This window comes from Biomphalaria glabrata, chromosome 7 (assembly GCF_947242115.1).
Source record: "Biomphalaria glabrata chromosome 7, xgBioGlab47.1, whole genome shotgun sequence".
NCBI lineage: Eukaryota > Metazoa > Mollusca > Gastropoda > Planorbidae > Biomphalaria > Biomphalaria glabrata.
Window position 1 is genome coordinate 37,428,210 of NC_074717.1, and position 22,290 is coordinate 37,450,499.

Sequence of the window (22,290 nt, forward strand, 5' to 3'; positions counted from 1 at the left end):
ACATTATTGTTACATTACATCCAGGATACATGTATATCAATAGACAGGCTTAGATGTAAAAATAAAATTGGCCACCGACAGGTTAGTTTTCCTTGGGTTGGGCAAAATATGTAGGTCACTTCTAGGTCTGCATAGCCTGATGGAATACGGCACTCATCCTTAAAATCTCCTCCTTAATCTTGAGACATGAAGACAAGCCAGAAATATTTGCACATGGATATTGCAAGTCAAATTTGTATGTTTGAAAATCTATCATCAAATGGCAAGTGATCATTGCATGGTCACATGATGGTGGTTGAGGGACTAGACAGGATGTGTGCATACTGATTTGAACTCCAGGCTCAGCTCTGAATTTCCAATATGGTTTCAAAATATCTACATACCAGTATTTGAAAAGTGAACTCTTAAAATAAATCAATTTTAAAAGACTAGTAGCCTGAGCTCAACTTGAAAGAAATCAGATCTTCTTGGCAAGAAGATGAAGTAATAGACTTACTGGCTGGACTCTTAGTTAGACTAGAACTCAGTTTTGAATGTCATAAAATTAGAAATCAAAAAAAAATTTCAATGCAATAAATGTCTATTTCAAAGGCATTATGTGGTAGGGGCTTTACTATACACACGTAAGGTATTGAAAGTAAGTTTCGAATGAAAATAAAAGACTAATATTGAATTGCAAGCGGGCATGTTGTTTTTAAAAATGCTTTATTTTTCTTATGTACAAGTTATCATTTAATAATATTTTAATGAAACAATAAAAAAAAAAGTATTCACGGCTTCCACGGGATTAATCTAGTATCATCTCCGAATATTTTCTTGACTACACATGCCTACTCTTAGATTCCACTGGGTAACATGATTTAGCTTAGAGCCTATGATTGTGACATTCTGTAGACTGTGGCTTATCTGAATAGTATTTTTTTTATATAGAAAATGTGGCCATTTCATTGTCACTTGCAAACTTGAGCAGAGCGGCTTTTGATGGTTGCAAAGCTTTTGCTTCTTATTCTCAGAACTTCAAATACATTTTAATGTCGGTTGATTTCTACCGACTACCCAAAGCAAATTATCCCCATGTTGTAGCTATGTGATATTAACCTAAGAGCGCTCTAGCCTGCTTTTTGTTTTCATTAGTTCATTAATGGGTAAGGAGTTTGGGTACTTTTGATCTCATAGTATTTTGTCTACGGCCACGAAATTCTTGTTTAACAATCTGATATCGTTTGTAAAGGATTTCACTTTAACTCGTTGAGTTATTATGAGGTTGGTGTTTTTTTCATAGGCTGTTCAACGCCCATCAACTCGTTCTTCTATTTCTGTCTTTCGTTTAACGTGAGTTTCCTTTTGTTATGCCTAGAGGGTTCAATAAAGTTGTCGAAAGCTTTCACCATTAATATTTCGAAGATGTTTTTTTTTAAAGAGAGGTTAAGGTTTTAAAAAAAGGCCCTACTTCTCACTTCTTTATCCTGATATTTCTCAATCTTAGATTTAAAGATATCAACATATGCCTACATTTTGGACAGATTTAGTTCGTAATGCTTTAGGCCTTGAGATTTGTTATGAACACGATTTGTTTGTTCGAGCCTTTCACTCCTAAATGCTTTATCCAATCAAAAACAAACATGAAAGTTTGAATAGGAAATAGTGTCCGATATGAAGTTCAACATTTAAATTGTTTTGTATGTGCGTGTGTGAGGGAGAGAGAGAGAGAACAATTCTTAACAGGCAATTTCAGTACATTGATCCAGGCATCTCTGTGTATGGAGCACATTCTATTTATAATTCTAAAAGGTAATGACAATGTCTTCGATTCCAAAGACTAAGTAATCATTCGATATTTCACATAACTACGCAAACCCAGTTATCCACTGGGGTTCTATTTGAGTTTTCGTCCTCTGCGCACGTCTTCAATTAGGGCTTTTCTTTATGTTACTAGTTTGTATCTTCTGAATAATAGCCTACATAAGTCTACCATGTGTTGAAGTGTAAAGTTCAAAAGAGTTGCGATTTTTATTCTGGTCTTTAGATTATATATATATTTAGATTTAGATATATAGCATAAGCAACACATTAATTTCGTTTCATTGGAACTAATGACTTTTATTTTGATTTGAACAAACATTGCAAGTCATTATTTCCCAACTTTTTTTTCTTTTCTCTTTTTTGTCTTTTCTAATTTAAATTGTTTTTGATAAATTCTAGTATCTGTGAGTTAGCGACCTTGGTGTATACGCCTGGGTATCTGGGCTGGGCACACGTTGCACCGAACGAGACGATCCCGTGAAGAACGAAGCGACCGTTTTCATAACACATGAGAGGACCACCTGAATCTCCCTGAGGAAGAGAGAAGTAACACCTAGATGTTATAGGGAGTGAACAGAATATTTTTTATTTAGATAGTAATTCAAACGCAAAGGAAAATTGTGTGAACGTTTCACATTTAAAATAAAACAATCAACAACCTCATCCAACCAGTGGCCAACCAATTTACAACTTTTAGCACAACACGGTGAGCCACAACCCTAAGTAAGATTTTAACTTGAATACAATATGCAAAACTATTCCTCTCATATTTTCTTTACTAACAACTTTTCATAGTAAAGAAAATGTAAAAAAACAACAACATAAAGAAATACTTTTTTGAAGAACAAAGCTTATATTAAGCGTACTTCTATCATTTAATTTGGATCTGTCGAGCAATTAAATTTCTAATAGATCTAGACTAGCATAAAAAAAAGCATTTATAAATATATATATATAAAAAGGGGATAACGACCTGAATACGAACTAAAAGCTCAAGCTTTCTCAGGTTTCTCAAGTCAACACTGTGACCACTCTGCTAGTGGAGAGCTTACGAATATGGAGGGTTGTATAGTTATCTTTTGTTTCTATAGTCTCGTCCTATTTTGCAGGTTTGCGTTCACTAAGTCTCAGACGAAGATCTATAAAAGGGACTAATTCACCTTATACCACCACTTCCAATTACAAATTCTTTTTCTTGTGCGAGATACCAAATAAAATAATTAATTACCAATAGTTAATTGATTAATTGTTGTTGTTTTTTTTTTATTGATTCTTGTCTTGTCAGGTAAAAGACAGACAGATATATTGAGTGAGTTGATATAAGCTTTATAATAAATATGAACACCTAGAGGCTGAAAGACGGTTAGCGATCTTGCTATGTGGTCAGGCAAACGTAATGAATAACTGGCATTAATGTCTCCAACTAACATTGGGTACCCAAACTCCCAATCTTCACCGAGATTCGAATTTGTGACCCTTCGGTTCTGAAACAAGCGCTTTACCCCCCCCCCCCTCCCGGGGCCACTTTTGTTTCAACCTAATTTAGATCTAAAAACTTAGTCACTGTGCCACTTTCCTTATGCATTTTGGATTCGTAGATTGCTTAAAACAGAAATGTATCACAACTAAAGATGACGCTTCAAACCCATTTACTTATATGATTCGTTTGGTAAAAGAAATGTTTCTCGCGTTCCCTCCCTCTCCCTCTCTATCTCCTCCTCTCTCACTCACTTCACTCTCTCTCTCGCTTCCTACATCCGTCCCCCTCTCCTCTTTGATCTAATGTCAACTTTGCCTAAGTACTACCAACCTGACAAGAGTCAACTCCACCGTAGTAAAAGTCCCCAGCGCAAATCTTTAAGTCATTGATGTACTGTGAAGAATAGGACTGCATGCAAAGAGAGTTATCCACTATAGGTAGTACCACTTTCATCAAGTTTCTGGACAGTGATGTATCGTACGCTGAAATAAAAAGTTGCACAATCTTACATCAACTGCGTACAAATTTAACTCTGAAGCACATCCTTTGCAGGTACGTTGGCCAACATTTTCAAATGTAAATGTTTGACTTGATATTCTCAAACAGCATACAGAAAAAAAAAGGGGGGGGGGGAAGGTTACTTTACCCTAGACCATTCAATATAGAAGGCCTCACCACTGACCTGCGATGTTGCATAATGTGGGCTGTGGAGACCAATAGCTCGTTGCCACGCCGTAAAGGCAAGTGACGTGGCAACACCCTATTGGTCTAAACTGTCAACAGGTTGTGACGTTGCAGCTCAGTGTTCAGGACTTCTATAACGAATGGTCTCGCTTGATCGCACACGTTGGGAAAATCCAGGAACAATTCTTTTACAATTCTCAGATTATTGCATAATTTGGCTTTGTACAGTAAGGTACCACAAAACAATTCTGTGAATACATGTTTGAGACTTTTAGTACTAATAATTAAAGAACTTAAGTGTTAGATTTTAATTTTGACACGACACGTCATTACCTGTGTACAAAATCAAAAGTGTCATCGCTGCCCTAGAATGCTTAGCGGTGACCATCAAAGAGAACAAAACTGATCACAACTTTTATTGATACTAGGAAACAATTTTTTTGTCTTTCAGTTAAAAATTAACTGAGTTAACTGAGTAATTTATTATTTAAAACTATAAAAAAGGGACCTCGATTGATAGCTTGAAATTCTGACAAGGGGCCTGCAATGTATCATGTGAAATTCTAACAAGGGTTCTCCAATGTATCATGTGAAATTCTAACAAAGGTTCTCCAATGTATCATGGGAAATTCTAACAAGGGGTCTCCATGTATCATGTGAAATTCTAACAAGGGGTCTCCAATGTATCATGTGAAATTCTAACAAGGGTTCTCCAATGTATCATGTAAAATTCTAACAAGGGGTCTCCAATGTATCATGTGAAATTCTGACAAGAGCCTTAAATTTCGTATGCAGCTTCGCACTGCCGTTTTATGTCCAACCAGTTAGATTTTAAGTCACTTTTGTGATTAAAACTATTATTAAAAATAAAATGTTTTAAGGTATTTATTGAACTAACTAAACTCGGTGCAAAGTGCCCACAGACGAGAGAGGGTTTGTGATTACATTATCTTTTCACAATTAGGAGCAGAACATCAATGTTGTCACAGCTAGTCACAGCCAGTCACAGCTAGTCACAGCCAGTCACAGCTAGTTATTAAACTTGTTTCGAAGACATCATGGAGCTTTACCATACACATGCGCACATACACACAAACACACACACACAATGTTTTTACTTTAGGAAGTATATTTTTAATACTCTAAAATCGTAGAGTAAAAATTCCGCTCCCTTACAGCTAGTTAGTCCCCAGCCTGCAGCAATGCAGTAACTGGCGTATGTAGCGTCATCTCCTGAATAAGGTAAACAAATAGGCGCGGTGCAGTTATTGAAGACTAGAGGCTCGATCAGGGTAAGTACAGCAACATCGTAGTCTGAGAAAAAAAGAGAAAAAATAAACACAGGAAAATGTTTACATGACTACGAGATTAAATATTTAAAAACACAAAAAATACACTTTTTTAAATCTAAAGCTACTTAAATACGTGTCTTGTTATTCCAGCTGGAATAACCTGCCCAGTGTGCAGCCGAAAATTCCGGGCTCTCACAGGTCTCATCAGTCACATGAGGAGGCACAAAACAACAGTGCAAAGCCCTCAGCCCCCTGGATGACAAAAGTGGTCATCATTGAACCACTATGGATGAACTATACAACGTTTAAGTTGGTAGTTTTAGCGTCAGATATTTTAAAAATCTATCTAACTGCTGACGTCTGAGTTAAAGTACACACAAAAAAAAACAACTTTGGTTGAAGGAGACTAACGCATGTATTTAATCATTACCTTCATGGTATTTAAAAATCCTTACAAGATTTGTAATTATCAAAAGTATCGATTGCTGGTAAATGAGAATATGAGCTGCAACTGACCATTTATTCCTGGGACGTGTCTGGCGTCAATGGTAACAGATTTGACGTAGTAAGCTCTCATGTTGTTCAAGTATGAAGATCCAGTACGGATAATGACTCGGGTTGGACTAATAACTTCTCTGGTTGACCTGCTCATTGGAATCGTTACAAGAATATGGATAGTAGTGAAAAAAAAAAGCATTGTAACTAAATCAATGAATCTTTGGATTGAACTTGTTATATTAAGAATTATTAAAGAATTTCATCTCCGTGTATTTAAAAAAATACTTTAAACATTACACTCTTAAAGTGCACGACTCGAAATATAAAAACAAGTTAAATATAAATAAAGAAGTTAAGGATAAACAAGTTAGTTATAAGCAAGTTAAATGTCAACAAGTTAAATGTCAACAAGTTAAATGTCAACAAGTTAAATGTCAACAAGTTAAATATCAAAAATACTTTTTTGAAAGAAAAGTTCGCGTATTCTGAGTGAAATTGCATTAATTATTTTGAATCCATCATGTAATTCATTTCTAATGACTCAAAATGTAACCAAAGACATGCTGTACCAAATAGATTTGTTGTCCGAAAAAGATATATCGTTTGGTTTATTAGTGGACCTTACCTTTTTGAGTGCGATACGGGAGCACTATTAGAATTTGTATATGTATTTATTGATAATTTTGGTTGACTTTTATTTACGATTTAGCTTTTTTTAGCGAAACTTTCATGCGTATAGCATGCTCAGTGCGCTACGGTCCAATCAATTTTGTGGACAAGTGGAGAGGGGGCAGGTATCTGGGAAAAAGTTTCCGCCCTGCCTTTTCAATAGCAATTAAAAAAAAAAAGAAAGTAGCTCAAGTCTGAATTGATGATGGAAAGTCGACGTGTTTGCCACTGACCTATTCAAGTACTTATAAAAAATGAAGCTTTAATTAGTCTAGTTTAAAACTTGTTTGTCGAGGTTCGGCGGCGCGTGATTATTGACACGGGTTAGGGTTAGCCCGCTGCCAATTCAGCACTTTTTCAATATAAGACAGAATTGATTAATTACGACTAACTCTAATCGATTAACTAATAGTTTATTCTTTTTTAAAATGATTCCTGTGTTGTCATCGACACTAAATAATTGTGCAAAGTTTCAACTTGATCCGAGAATGTGAAGTGGTAGAAGTAACGTGTTAAACTATTTTGACTCGACAGACGGATGGACTAAATATAAGCTCGTTAAAATTAAACGCATATCGAGAATAATTATTGAGGCTTTTAAATAGAAAATAAATCAGAAAGGAATGTCTCATGACCTGTGGGACAGTGCCAGCTCCAGGAATATTTACCTGTCTCTGACACAGTGGGCTGCCGTCACGATGTGAAGATTGTCTACGATGGATCCTCCACAGAAATTGCTGTCTACAGAGACACCAACCATCCAGGGAAACTCGCACTCCTCGGCCCTTTGTCCTCCCACAATCTTGTAGCGATTCACGTAGGACGCTACCCCGCAGCCTAGAGAGAAAACAATACAGCAAGACTTAGACATAGATAGATAGATAGATAGATAGATAGATAGATAGATAGATAGATAGATAGATAGATAGATAGATAGTTAGATAGATAGATAGATAGATAGATAGAACATATTGAATGTTACAATGCTATCTTTGTAATAACCACAAGTTATAATTGTCAGTGGCTACTTTCTATAATTAGTTGACTAAAGACTACAAAAAAAGGGGGGCGGGAGGGTTGAACGGAGAAACATTTATGGAGAAAAGTTAAACTAAAATAAAAGTTAATGCATAATTTAGAAATGGACCCCAATCACCAATCGTAAACAAACAACATTTGGCCACGTGATATTATTGATAAAACAACGGAAAAAAACTGTCACCTGATAGCCTGTGTGTATTAAAAATTAGATCGTAATTTGTATAGCAGAGATAGAGAATCACGTGGCTAAATGTTGTTTGTTTACGATTGGTGAATGAGGTCCATTATAGGCTACGAAGTCTTTTGGTTTTATTGATATTTTAAAAATACTCTTATGTTGTGAGTTCAAATCTACAACAGTGAAAATAGAATAATAACAAAGAGAGAGAGAGAGAGAGAGACCACAAAATATCATGTCACATATAAATTATAAAAGTAGGTGTGTGTAAAGAAATAAGATTCTTTATCTGCATGGGGTAAAGGATTTGTTTTTATAGTCTTGCAAACTAATGTTCTATCAGCAAAAGCTAGAGATGCTGTTCGCTTGGTATGATATAACATACCTGATGTGGCCGACGGGCTCGTTGTTGTTGGCGGCCTTGTAGTCGTAGATGTTGTGGATGTTGTGGTTGTTGTGGTTTTAGTAGATGTTGGCGTGGATGTTGAAGTGGTTGGTGTGGTGCTAGTTCTTGTGGTACTTGTTGCTGATGTAGTTGCACCTGAAACCAAAAGTTAAACCATAAGATAAGTAGTTTTTACTAAGCTTATATCTATTCACTCTGTCTGTCTTTCTAGTAAAAAGTTTATTCACTATATTTCTCCCACAGCCAATCTTGGACCGAGTTGAAATTTCGCACAATTATTTCTTGTACCTGGCAAAGCAAGAATCAATAAGAAAAAAAAACAAAAAAAACAATTATCTAACTATTGGTAATTAACTATTTTGTTTGCTATCGAACAAGGGGGAAAATTTACAAGACAGATGTGGTGGTATAAGTTGAGTTAGTTCCCTTAAAGAGGCTTGAGCTCGAAGTCAAGTCGTAGAACTGTTTTAAAAAAATGCATTTAAAAAGCGATCACGGCAACATTCACAAGACCTTTTCTTTCCCCTCCCATTTACCAACTGTGATAGGATCTTAGCGCATTGAGAAAACTAGAATCATGAAATTGCGATAAACAAAAACAATTGGTAAAAATATTCGGGACAATCTTGGGGACTGTCCGAAGCGCAGTCACCCGACCAGTCAATCATTTGTTGTTTAGTCCACCATTTTATGCATACAATGAAGCACATGAATCATTAGTGTTACAGTTCTACATTCAGGATCTTTCTATAAAGCATCAGAACTATTGGTATATATTTGATCATTTATAATCTCCCTACGTATACGGTATATAATTGGTCATTACATTATCCTTAATGGTTCTAAAAGAAAGAAGATTTTACCTGGACATTGAGTAAGGCAAGAGCTGAAGAAACCTTGTAAAAATGACTGACTTTGTACAAATTTACTGTAAAAATTCAAGCCATTCTGGCACCATTGTTCACAGGTAACTGGGGACAGATGAGAAAATAGTGAAATCGTTTGTTTTGTTTTAATAAGCGTTAGTTTTTTAGGAACATTTCGCTTGTATAGGATAAGTGAATCCAATGGAACTACGAGACTCAATAACTAATGGGTGTGCTGATTGTATCTCAAAGTTTAATGCACATTGAAAGTTTGTTGTTATTCTTATAAAAAGCCCATCTCTCTTGCTTATAGCCGTTATGGTTTAATCCCTATTGAGGTTCAATGGGGGAAGGAGATATCTGGGGGACAGTTTCCGTGCTAAGGCCCTCAGCAAACATAACAAGAAGCTTATACCATTTAACCACATACCCCAAGTTTGTAATAAAAACAAGTGACAAATTTGTTACATTTGTGAAAAATTTGAAAATTCCCCAAAAGAGTCGTATAGTGACACTTCACGAAGGGATCAGGGATTACTCCGTACTAGTGGGGAAATAGCGTCATTGTCCCACTCAATGAGAAGCCGCTTATCTACAAGCGAATAGTCATAGACAGAGGGCATATTAGCATGAGGAGAAGCTGTTATCTGCAAATGAATAGCCATAGACAGAGGACTAGGGAGAAGCTGCTTATCTACAAGTGAATAGTCATAGACAGAGGACTAGAGAGAAGCTGCTTATCTACAAGCGAATAGTCATAGACAGAGGGTTACAAAGAACAAATTAGATCAGGACTCTATTAACCTTTTATTATTTTCTAATGTGAACTTGCGCTCCCAGAGCTATATTTTTATATATTTTATTTTTATAGGCTAGTGCCAAACTTATTATTTGTACTTCCGCATTTTGTGTATAAAAAGTGATGCCACGCTGTTTTAAAAACAGTTCAGTGTACAGTTGACCAGTGGTCAGTACCATATCTGTCTGTGTGACAGCTGAAGATCTTTGTGGTCTGTCGTCTAATTATATTTTTATTCCTGTACCTGGGACGGCCTGTAAGTGTAGAAATATTTTATATTTTTTACTAGATCTATACTATGTGTAAGGTAGTTGTTTTATTTTCTACTTGGACTATTTGTCATAATAGTTGGCAACATGCTGTACGGAAGATTGCGGCGTCCATCAGTCCTAATAGAATATAGATCTAATATAGTTTTGCATTTATGTATTGCAGGCTATTATTACTGCCGTGTTACTGCGTTTAGCTGCTTTTAACTGCTGCTGTTGAATATTACTGCTAATAGCTGCTGTTTATAACTGCTGTTGTTAGATCTATTCTAATTCTAGGGAAGGTAGTGTTACTTTGTTTCTGCTATTGATAGTTTTGTTATTATATGGAAGCTTAAGCTAGTGTTATTTTGTTTCTTTATTATCGCCTTAGTAAACTTAGTTATATTTATAGTCTGTTTCTCAGTTCTGTTCTTAGTGAATAGTAAGGTACTGAGCCTAAGGATAAGATATTCTTGTTTTAGTGTTAGTGTTATGAGTGTATTAGTAGGATATTGTAGATCTAGACTAGTTTATGGTAGTGTGTTTGTGTAGATCTAGGTCTAGTGTAGTAGTTGAAGTGATTTTGTTAGATAGTTGGTTTGATTAGTTTGTGTTAGATCTATAAAGTTAGTTTGGTTCGTTTGTTAGTCAAGTTAGTGTTTGTAGTGGCGTAGATTTAGAAGGTAGTTTATAGTGGTTAGTGTATATATTATATTTTTTTATTATTTGATTCCATGTAAATAAAGTTTCATTTTGTTTATTTATACTAAACTAAAGTTTGTTATCTTGTTTCCATTTAGTTTAGTATAGTATGTCTGGTTACTTAGGTGACTCTAGCCCCTTGGTCGTAGACTGAGGTGTCACAGATGAGCCCACCCAGTAGCGCAAACATCTGCCTACTGTTGGTAAATTTTAATGTTGAGCAGCAGAGAATAGGTCCTCTCTCTATCCACTGCCTGACCTGCTCACACTAACTAGGACTGTAACTAAATGTATGAGTCCACCATGAGGTGAGGGGAGAGAATCTGTCATGTGTTTGAAATATAGCGTTTTAACTTGCATTAACCATTGAACTCAGATTATTCCTTATTTGTTTTTAATCATTAGTATAGAATAAGAACATTATTACCGAATGTTTTGTGTAATTACAAAACAGACAAGCGGCTACTCCATCGCTTTAGTGAAAGCTCGGTGACTCACCTGATTGACCCACTACACAACTGGTGGAGATACAGAGAAAGACGGCGACCGCCAACCATTTTCCAGCCATCATCTCTGAAAATACACAAACGATTTCTTTAAAAAGTAACTAAAAATAACCGAATTTGTTAAACAGAATTGTAAAACAATCGTTGAGGTGGACAAACCCTACTAATATGTCCACCTGGGCTGTCTTGAGTTTGTAATATGTGTGTTTGTCCGGGGGGGGGGGATGTAGTCCAGTGTTAACAGGAGATCAAGAGTTGGTAACTATTTATGGCCACGCCTAATTTTCTAATCTCTCTATTAATTAAAAACTCCCATACATGTTTTCCTATCGATGTTTTAATTAATCCTATCTACTATTTGTTCATTCTAAAAGCTTGGTGGTAATGGAACATTTTTACTAGTTGAGCTTGCAACTTGGTCAATCCACGATCTAAAGTTTCTAAACGATAAAATTGAATACATGGTTTGAGTTATGGAGCTTTAGCAGAGGCTGGAAACATAGGCCTATAAGTCGCACAGACCAGGCCGCCACCTTGTGGAAGCCTACCAGACATGAACAAGTTATTATTATAGCACATTTTCCCATAATTCACAAGCTTCAGGTCAAACTTCTACTCACGGTTACCCTACAGTGGGGAGGAAACCGTGACTCATATTCTTTTTGACTGCCTAAGCATAGATCTTAGAACCGGGCCGGCCTTAGGCATTGGCAAACTAGGCAACTGCCTAGGGCCTCCGATTGGTGGGGGCATCGTACACAAGAGAAAGAAATTTTTTAAAAGAAAAAATTCCGAAACATGAATCAAATGTCAAACAAAGCCGAACCCTAAGGCACCTGTGTCTACTAGCTTAACAGTAAGTCACTACTTGTACTATGATTCAAGGTTTACACACGAGTATTTAGATCTACTTAAAAGACTACATAAGTTAGAAGACCATTGTTTAGATCTACTTGAAAGACTACATAAGTTAGAAGACCATTGTTTAGATCTACTTGAAAGACTACATAAGTTAGAAGACCATTGTTTAGATCTACTTGAAAGACTACATAAGTTAGAAGACCTTTGTTTCTTCCTTTTGGTAAAATGTCGAAGCTTTATTTCTAGTCTGGTGATCATGAATCGTCCATAAAGCACACCAGTGCTATCGGTGCTATATGAATTTAACTTTTTTGTTGATTTAGATACAGGATACGGTTTATAATTTATTGCATATTTTTGTCCAACTATATATTTCTTTTTTGCTTTTCTATTTCATTTGAGGCCACCCTATTTACTTCGCCTAAAGGGCCCCAATTACATGCTATGGAATAGATAGATAGATCTGGGAAGCCACTTGCTTTGACCTGAATGGTGATATTTGTGTATTTCACAACCTCAAAGTCCTAGACTTCTGGAAGAAAGGATGTCAGCCTCTTATGCCCTCACTCACATAGAGTTAAATGGTGATGATATAGGTCTTTACTGTCAGATATGTAACTAACCGGAGAAAGGAAATATCCATAGAAAGTAGACCACCAAAGCTATGACTCACTATGAAATGTTGCTTATATTCTAATTGCATCAACTTTTTTTTTGGTTATGTTTGTACCTGTGTGTGTATACTTGTAAAGCGTGGACGAGGGCCCTTCACTAAGTGTCGAGTTAACACATTAGTGTGACCTTGGGGAAGATACCTGTGTTTGCTCACCTTGGTACTTAAGACACGGTCACTGACATCTCTGGAAGGAAAGAGGATGGTGAGGGATACACACAGTTTCAATACATTGAGAGTGGCCTTGAAATCAAGACACTTTGCTTTGGTCTTCATTGTGAGGAGCGGACCCTATTTCTACCAACTAAAACAATTGTAACCTCTTCTTATCAAATTATTCTAAATTTATACTGATCTCTCTTTCTAGCAAACGCTTTTTAAAAAATTCGTTATTGTCTTTTTTTTTTTTTAAAGGAAATCTCAGAATTTGCGCTATTCAGTTTTAGCTTTATCATCATAGGAATCCTTGGGCCTTAGGCCTCTTTTCTTTGCCTCTTTTTTGGGCTTTCTGTGCCTCTTGCCTCTTTTGTGGGCTTTTTTTTTATTATATGTTTTTATTTGTAAGTTATCATAATTCACAAGTATTAACTCATAAACAATTGAAAAGTGATTAACCTAAAAATATAATAATAGTAATAGAAATATTATTTAATATCAAAGACATACTACCTAACCAATGAACCCCCTAAAGACAGAAAAATGATACAAGTATACTCTACTCCAGAACAATCAACACAATATCAGATATCCCTGACCCCCAACACCCTATTTCTGAAAAACTACATGAGCATTGTACAGGTATATGAAAATCAAACTAGATAATTCTCCTTTACTTTAGTTCACTTGTAGATACGATGTTTGCCCTTAAAATAGCGAAATTCTGTTTCATGTTTAATATCCGTATTTACAATATTGTAATGGTGGAAATGAAATTGAATAAAAACAGTAGTCTAATATAATTTGTGTAAAACCAATACCTAATTAATGTTCAAAGAATATAGAAAATTAAACATTTATATTTTATTTGTCATAAAAAAAATATGTAATGTCCAGTATGAGAAATGAACCCAGGACATTCGTGCTGTTAGCAAGACACTTTGACAACTTATCTGACCAGCCCTACTACAATGTCCGAAATGTCTGCAGGAAACAAAGGCTTTTATTTTTTTTTTACTTGTGGGTTTGAGGTATTTCCCTTGTTTTGTCTAGGACGAAAGGGTGAGCTAAAAGTAGGAATTGGAAAAAAAAATGGAGCGAACCAAAGACAGAAATATAGAGACTGAACAAGAAGATGATTTTCCAATCGTTTTATTATCAGTGGCGTAGCTAGGGTGGGGTAAGGAGGGGAAGAATTCTTTACATTAAATATTACGCAAATTGCAGGGGCCCCCAAAGAGGTCAAGTCCACCGGGCCCCCAAATGATGGGAAATTCCTAGCTACGTGCCTGTTTATTATGCTAACTTAAGTAACAGTTTAAATTTTGTTTCGTAAAGTCGATAAGAGTTTGATAAATTCGGTTTCAATTTTAAAAAATATCTTCAGTTTAAAAAACCAACCAACAGTGTCAATATTTTGAAAAAAAAAAGTTAATTTAAAAGAGTTCTGCCCCTTTTTTAGACTTTGCAAGATCTATGGGGCAGACGGTGCAAAGGTCATCTGTTTCTGTGACCCATGGTTAACAATGTTGTCATGTGGCCAGCGCACACCGACCAACCGTCTTTACTTTTTCCCTACTAATGTAAGGTACCAATTAGAGACGCCCTAAAGATCCCGAAAGGAAAAATCCCAGTCTTTACCAGGATTTGAACCCGGGACCCTCCGGATGGTGAGGGATACACACAGTTAGAATGATAGAATGCAAAACCATCACAAGCTGGCTCGGAAGCCAAGTGCTTTACCACTAGGCCACCTCCCCTCAAAAAGAAGGGTTATGAAATCTTTGTAAATCAGTACATTCTTTGTTTAAACTGCGATTTCTCGCGACTTACCATGGCCTCAACATCTTTTTAAAATGTTATTAGATCTAGTGTCTCTTTCTTTCTGGCACTGTCTTTGTCTCTCTCTCTCTCTCTCTCTCTCTCTCTCTCTCAATCTCTCTCTCTCTCTTCATATACATTATGGAGCGACGCTTAATATTTGTTGAAAAGTCTACACCGCAAAGCTGAACATCTTCAAATAGAGTCAAGTAATGCTTTACAATATACTGCGCTCGTTTTTAGAAGGTCTTCATGACATTTAAGTAGGCTACTCTTTAGGCTTTTTATCTATATCGGTGCGTGTTGCTAGGAAGTCGTGTTTAATGATGGCGACCCGTTGCTAGGCACATTTCTTGTCTAATGACGAGCTTTAAGTAATAATAAATCAAAAGGTTTGCAGAGTACATAAAAAGTGCCCTGACGTGGATCTGCCTTCTGTTTGCTGTGTAAATAAGTCAGAGGGTTAAGACGATTAACCCAACTTGCGCATGATTCATCACTAGAGTGGTATAGTTAGCTCGAGCTTCGAGGATTGCTTCCTTTTGGTATATTGACCTATATATCAAACTCACTAACCAGATGTCATTGTAAAATAAATGTTAGATTTTAAAGTGTAATGGACATAGATAATATGTAGGTAATGCACAAGTGCAAGTAGATCTATATATATATTGAAGATTTTCATACATGGCGGAAAAAAACTATAAATAGCTAGCATTTTGGTGTATCCGGTGTAAAAAACAAAACAAAACCGGAAATGTTGATAAGATATGATTTTTAAAAGTTATTTGATAATTTGTATTAGTCTATCATAATGTCAACATGAATGAAGTATTAGCCTATCATAATGTCAACATGCATGAAGTATTAGTCTATCGTAATGAATGATGTATTAGTATATCAGTTTATGATTTAAAAGTCACTTATTTAAAAACATATTGGCCAACAAACTAGTGGTAATAAAGAAGATCTGATAAGACGATTAACTGCCACGCAGAGCTTAATTCTTTTACTTTAGTTGGCAACAGAGTAGTTCAATTGAGCGTCCTTGATATTCTGTAGTTTCTCGTGATACTCTCCACTATCTGTTAGCCTTAATTCATTTTCTTTATTTTCAATGTGTTATTTTGAGTGTTCGTGTTATAAGACTTAGAAGCCTATAGGCCTATTTATGTCTCTCGATATAACTTTTGAATGTTTCAGAGCTGAAAAGTGTCAATTAAATATCGGACTAATATACTGCTGCTAAAAATCATGAATAGTATTTTTACCATGGACACAGAAGAGATAAGAAAAGTATTGATAAGTGGAGTTTTTAAGTAAACCATATAATATTTCGGGCAGTTTGTAGCACTCTGTTACTGAATGTTATTGTTGCTGAATATTAGTTACTTAATGCTATTGTTACTGAGTGTTTTTATTGCTAAATGTTATTGTTACTGAATGTTATTGATACTGAATGCTATTGATACTGAGTGTTATTGTTACTGAATGTTATTGTTACTGAATGTTATTGTTACTGAATGTTATTGTTACTGAATGTTATTGCTAACAGAACGTAAACGGGATCTGAAAAGATCAAAGTGTAAACAAAGTGAAGATTGCAGTTTTCACCATTTAATCTGGAAATCCTAAAAAGATTAGTTATTGAATTAATCTTAGATTAGAGTTCACATAACATTTCCTGTAGATTTTTACACTGTGTTATTGTCATTGATTACTGAATTCAGTAATTCTAGTGACTAATCGTTGTATAAACTAAGAGAATAGAAAAATATTCTTTTGAATCCCCCACATTTTGATATAGTCCAGATGTCCAGCATCGGCTGTACACACATTTATTTATGTGATATGTTAGAATAACAAAAACAAATGTGTTAACGCTACATTTGTCTCTGTAAACGTGTGTATTTTTAGATTTCTATGGAACTCACTTTTCGAGTCAGGTTTTATTTGATGAAAGAAAAATTTAAGAGAGTCTATCGTTGAAGTGTTTGAATAGTTAGTGCTCCCACGCACTGTGCTTTCCAACAGAAGTACAGATTACATGTTTTAAAACATAACTTCCTTGAAACAAATTGTTGATACCTAGATATTTATAATACATTTTTTTTCAATTCTTGAAAAAAAAAACAGGTTAAGATTATAGCTAGGGTTAGAAATCAGTTGGTTTCATTCTTGAGTATTACATTACTTTAGTAATAGATAAAATAGTCTTTTACATAATTAGAAAGAAAACGTTATTCATAAGAAGACCTGCTTGTGTGTGTGTATGTGTGTGTGTGCATATTATAGACTATTAAACGGTTTGATTATTTTCATTTAATTTATTGGCATTTGACCCGTGAACATTTTACACTAGTTATAATGTGATGCAAATCCTGTTAGAAGAACGTGAATAAAGCACCAAAAAATTGAAAAAAAAGTTCGCTTTCAGAAGAGCAAAAATAAATGTCGCAATTTTTCCGAGCAGGACACAGTCGATAGTTAGATCGAATTTTTAATTGCGCTTCAAATCTTCGAGATAAAAACGTGACAGACAGACATAAAAAAAAAAACAAGGAGCGGCTTTTTCAGTAATACAGACACTCACTTTATTATCGTACCGGCAGAATAAATAAAAAGGTCACAAAGAGAAATGTTTTGTATGACCAGACGGTGAGGGTGTAATCCCTGAATCCTGAAAGGTAGTCACTTTGATTAGTAAAATTATTCCTCTACTTGCTATGTATGGGTATCACCTACCTGTTTGAATGTCTTGACTTGTGTGTGGGTCTACTGGGGAACACAGAAAAAAAAGCCTTTATACAACACCTTCCTAACACGTGACAGAATTCAAAGGGGGGTGGGGAAGGGCAGTGCAAATAATCTTTTTTTTTTTTAGCCGAATTTCTCTAACTCAAACAAAATGTCAAAATCTCCTGCATATTTCATTTTTCACCTGGTCTGTAAAGCTAATATACTTATAATAAAGAGCAAGACATGTTTCTAAACATTTGAGGTCTAGTTTCCTTCTAGAGTTTTGGGATAACCCACAAGGATATAGGATCTTCCCGTCCGTATATTAGAATATCTGAGTCTGTCAAAAAAGATGAAGAATGGCAAGGTATACACCAAAGTCGTTAAAGTATCCACAAATGGAAACATTGTGGAAGCTTCAAAACAGCAATGCGGATGGCTTCTGACCAAGAGAAGTGGAAATCCTTAGTTGTGCGATTCAACACAGCCATCTCCCCCCCCCCCCCTGTCATACACAGGTACTTAGGTTGCACAGTTCATTGAACGTAATAACAATATTGATTTGAATAGGCTAAGTGTAAACCAAATATAGTGTATGACGTCACCACTAAAAAGAAAAAAAGAAAAACGAAATTTCGGACCTGTCCACTTCTAGTTTAGGTAGCATTTCATAGACATATATACAATACAAACATGCAATATGTATGAAGTATATTCAATAGTGACAGTAGTATTTCGGGAGTCATAGTTAAACCATTGACATCTAATTGGTTTACACCATGTTGTTTCCTGTAACCGAAGAATTCGGAACTTCCCGTAACCTAAGTTAGACCTATATTTACTTAGAGCTTTCAACTCGTAAAGAGAATGACTTGACTAGATCAAAGAGGAACGAGAACCAAAAAGATCCACTGAAACAATGGGAGACGATGAAGTACTTACATACTTTTTTTTTTTCTTTGGTCAGACTCTGTCACATTTGGCAAACCTTTGAGTTTTTATATCCGATTTTCTCATCGGATCTTGAGGAATTAGTAATACCCCCTCCACCCCCGCCCCTTTTTTTTTTTCGCCAAATATAAAGATAATACAAAATGTGCGCTTTACATTAGACCTAGGCCTATATTAAAAAGAGTAATTAGTTTTAATGTATTTGAATGTGTGGGCACAATTTTGCTGCGGGTATGAAGAAGATATGGTTGTTTATATGTTTGACAGTATGCTGCTGCATGCATCAGATTTAGAGGCCCACCATAGGGAAAAAGACGCTGTTGGTTTTGTGTAGTCTGTCCGTCAGTCCGTCCGTCACGTATTAATCTAAAATAAACTAAAGCATTCATGATTATTCAACCTCATATTCTGTAACGTGCTAAAAAAGACACATCTTCTACTATTTTTCATCTTAAATCTAGCATTTTATTTTAAAATTATAAATTCTTTTTTTTTTTCATACATATATATCTTAACGAAAAAAAATAAATAACCATAGCAAAAGGAAGAAACATTTTACAACCCCCTCTTTGCAAAAAAATTAAAGTAAAAAAAAAAAAAAAGAAACAAATCCGGGATTTTGATGAACATTTTTTGTTATGTTTAATGAGGTTCGTTTTAGGATGTATTCTCTGGGATGCAAATCTTCTGTCAACACCGCCTTTCCTTGCGGTATTACCAGGACATGGATAGAAAGTGCAGTCCCTCAGTTCCTTAGGTCGGAACATTTGTTCACACACACTTAAGAAACTTACCTTAAAAATGGTAAAGCAATTAAAGAGATTACAACTTGCTTATCAAACAAAACTGGAATCCAGTCAAGTATATGTAAGTGAAAGTAAGTAAAGTTCTCCTTCAAAGCCTTGCGCTCTATAGGGCAGATGATGTAAAGGCCATCTGTTTCTGTGGCTCACTATAAACGAGGGTGTCATATGGCCAGCACAACGACCAACCGTCTTTACTTTTATTTTGAACTGCTTTATTATAATGAATAAATATTACGTCTGCTATGATGGAGTTTTTTTCTGAATCTAATTGTTTGTGGTAATAGTGCTCAGTAGATTTAGTAGACATACGCAACAACCAATTTGGCGTGAAGAAGGATATTTAATTAATACACAACGAACATTCTAATAATACCAGAAGAGGTATTAATAATAATTAATATAATACAAAGAAACATAAATCAACTATGCAATCTCCTCTAGTCATAAGTACTTCACCAGCATAGTGGTTAGCATGTCGGCACGTGAAGACGTGAGCCATGAGTTCGAATTTTTGTGGCTCCCCTCCCCCATTTTTTTTTCTAAATTAAAAAAAACAAAAACAATAACTGTAAAATCCACCCAGATATCTCTTTCTTTCTTACCCCTCCTCCCCCCCCTCCCCCAGGTAAGTGATAAGATCATGAGGTAGTGAGAAAGCTAAAAGCACGATAAAGCATTAAAGAAAAACAATTGGTAAAAATTTACTGTTGTTGGTCTAAATCTATTTTTTAAAAATGTAATACATAACTGATGCAATTACACTTCGTATAAGCTTTTTTATACGTTTTTAAAAATGTTTTTCCTGTTCTATCCTGAAGGCTCGAGTTCAACTTTCTTTTAATTTTTCGATTTTGAAAGCACGGGAGTCTTCTCCCAGATACCCATTCTCTCATCCACTGGTCCAGAAAAGTTCGAGCAAACATCTCAGTCTTGGACACTCTCTCTTGCCTTCTGGTTTTCATGATCATTCAGAAGCAGCGCTAGTGGAATGGATTTAGTTTTCTCTCTTGCTTTGCATCGGTAATTCATAACTAACTGTCATACAGCTGTTTTCTAAAAATTCATACCATTTAGACCTCCATTTTGGTCACTGTAGAGAACTAGGTCTAGGAATATTGGTCTAGAATAGTCTAGATCTTGTGGTATGTGTCCAGGGATCTAGGTCTAGGGATAATAGATCTAGATCTAGATCTCTTCACATAGTGATTTCAGATCGGTAATATTAAAATATAATTAAACTATCATATACGTCCGACTCTCCCCAACCATCTCGATGTCCTTATCTAATATATGTAATACATTTACACAATTGTAACAATTTTATAACCAAAACTGACTTTTCTAGCACACTTCTTGAACAAATTTAATTACGTTAAGCGCACGATGTTTCATATTAGTCGCCTCCAAAAGGGGAATAGCCGCTGTTAGTTTTGTGTGGAGTGTTCTGTTCGTCCGTCCGTCCGCCATGTTTTAAAAAAAACTAGAATGTTTTACATGTTTCGGATGTTCCTTCAGAGTTGAAGATAGTTTACTTCCTAGTCCAAACCTCCCGCAGGACGACGGGGGATGGGAGCGGGCAGGATTTGAACCCTCGACCATCGATAAATCCGAACGACAGTCCAGCGCACAAACCACACGACCAGGCAGCCAGGCAGATCTCTTAAACTAGAACAGATATTGAAAATCAAACATCATGATATTTTAGACCTTTCAAAGTTCTGATGCAAAGGTTACTTTTTTCTTTTCTGAAAGCGAAAATGTAAATTTTAAAAATCAATTATGAAAGCAGTTTTTGCATAAAAATACAACTATTCACTATTATTAGTTACAAACACTACTAAAGGAGTATTTAATACATGAGGCTTTGAATAAGAGATTGACCCTTTACAAAACACTAGATCAATTAGGCCAGGTTCACATCTTACTTCACATTCATTTTCACCTATCCCTTGGGCTGCTTGAACGTTGGGGCAACACACAAGATCTGTCAACCTTCTTTCTCCATTCTTCTCTGTCATTTTCCTTTGATAGAATTTCATACTGATATTCTTTCTGAAAATATTGAAACCTGCCTTTTTAGATGTCGATTTTGAGTTTGTGTTTCCAAACAAACTGTCTTAAACTGTCTTAATAACATTGTTTTTAAACAGTAGTTAGCAGTTTATAGTGTGGTCCAATCACTGTAATTGAATTGAGATGCTACAGAGAGATCCTAGGTATCACATTTAAAAACCAAATCACAAACAAAGAGATTAGAGACAGGGTTACTACAGCAATTGGACAGCTAAAAAATAAACCAGATTGACATTGAACTATATCCGTCACTTAAGCTTTTTGGGGGTCGGGCTCACAATTTAAAGAAGCACCTGGGCAATTTAAATATCTCTTAAAATGTGGATTGTAGAGTTAATTCCCATTTCGATAGTGTAACAATTGCCATATGTCATTAAACCAACCAATCATCACAAGTACATCGTGTAGGTAAGAAGAAGAAACACTTGACCTGCTCAACCCAGACGTCCTGATAGCTCGTACTTGAACTCAATTCTTCAATGTAGGACCATGCGTTACTTACAACCACTCCGCTTTGCAGGCTTAGATTTACATCCCGAAATAATAACGTTCAAATGTTCGGCTAATCTTGTAAAAGTTGTATATGTGTTTTGTATGTTCCTTCACATTTTGTAAACACCCTAGCCCAAAACGTCCAGAGGACGGGCAAGGTTCAAACAAGAACCATCGAGATCTTCGAATGATGGTACAGAGCGCATACCATATGACCAGAAAGCCATCAAGGACTGTCATTTACTTTGTTTTGATTGTGATGCATTGTTCAGAAACAAAATCGCAAGATTTTTTTTCTAACATCTAAATTTAAAAAAAAAGACATGAAAAAAATATTTTAATGTAAAATAATATTTTTTTTATCTCTAAAGAATTTTTTTAAAAAAGTAAAGGCCTTAAAATATTATTTTTTTAAAAAAGTTTCAAACGTTGCTAAAACTGGAAAAATTGTTAAGAATTTTTGAAAAATGGCAAGCATTTACGAAGTTGTCAATCAAATATGTCTAAAAGGATAAGATAATAATTTTGATTCCAACAGACAAA

The 22,290-nt window shown here is 35.4% G+C and overlaps 1 protein-coding gene across 1 annotated transcript; it reads right to left on the reverse strand.

The window, feature by feature from the left end:
• Nucleotides 1–2,074: 2,074 nt before the first annotated feature.
• On the reverse strand, nt 2,075–17,377 carry LOC106057387 (transmembrane protease serine 9-like). Its single transcript, XM_056034883.1, has 9 exons — nt 17,293–17,377; nt 11,168–11,242; nt 8,915–9,022; nt 8,031–8,186; nt 7,095–7,263; nt 5,776–5,903; nt 5,144–5,281; nt 3,614–3,765; nt 2,075–2,334 (listed from the first exon to the last, which is right to left on the reverse strand). The coding sequence occupies exons 2-9, from the start codon at nt 11,238–11,240 to the stop codon at nt 2,173–2,175; spliced, it is 1,086 nt and encodes a 361-aa protein (XP_055890858.1). The 5' UTR covers nt 11,241–11,242; nt 17,293–17,377; the 3' UTR covers nt 2,075–2,172.
• Between the last annotated feature and the right edge of the window lie 4,913 nt (nt 17,378–22,290).

Bases quoted from the DNA above. Each gene is read 5' to 3' on its own strand.
- LOC106057387 (XM_056034883.1), bottom strand. From the start codon at position 11,240: ATGATGGCTGGAAAATGGTTGGCGGTCGCCGTCTTTCTCTGTATCTCC. The intron at 5,904-7,094 runs GTAAATATTCCT...TCCAATGAGCAG, and splicing joins GCCCACTGTGTCAGAGACAG to GTCAACCAGAGAAGTTATTA. The intron at 3,766-5,143 runs GTAAGGGAGCGG...TTTTTATTTCAG, and splicing joins AGGCTGGGGACTAACTAGCT to CGTACGATACATCACTGTCC.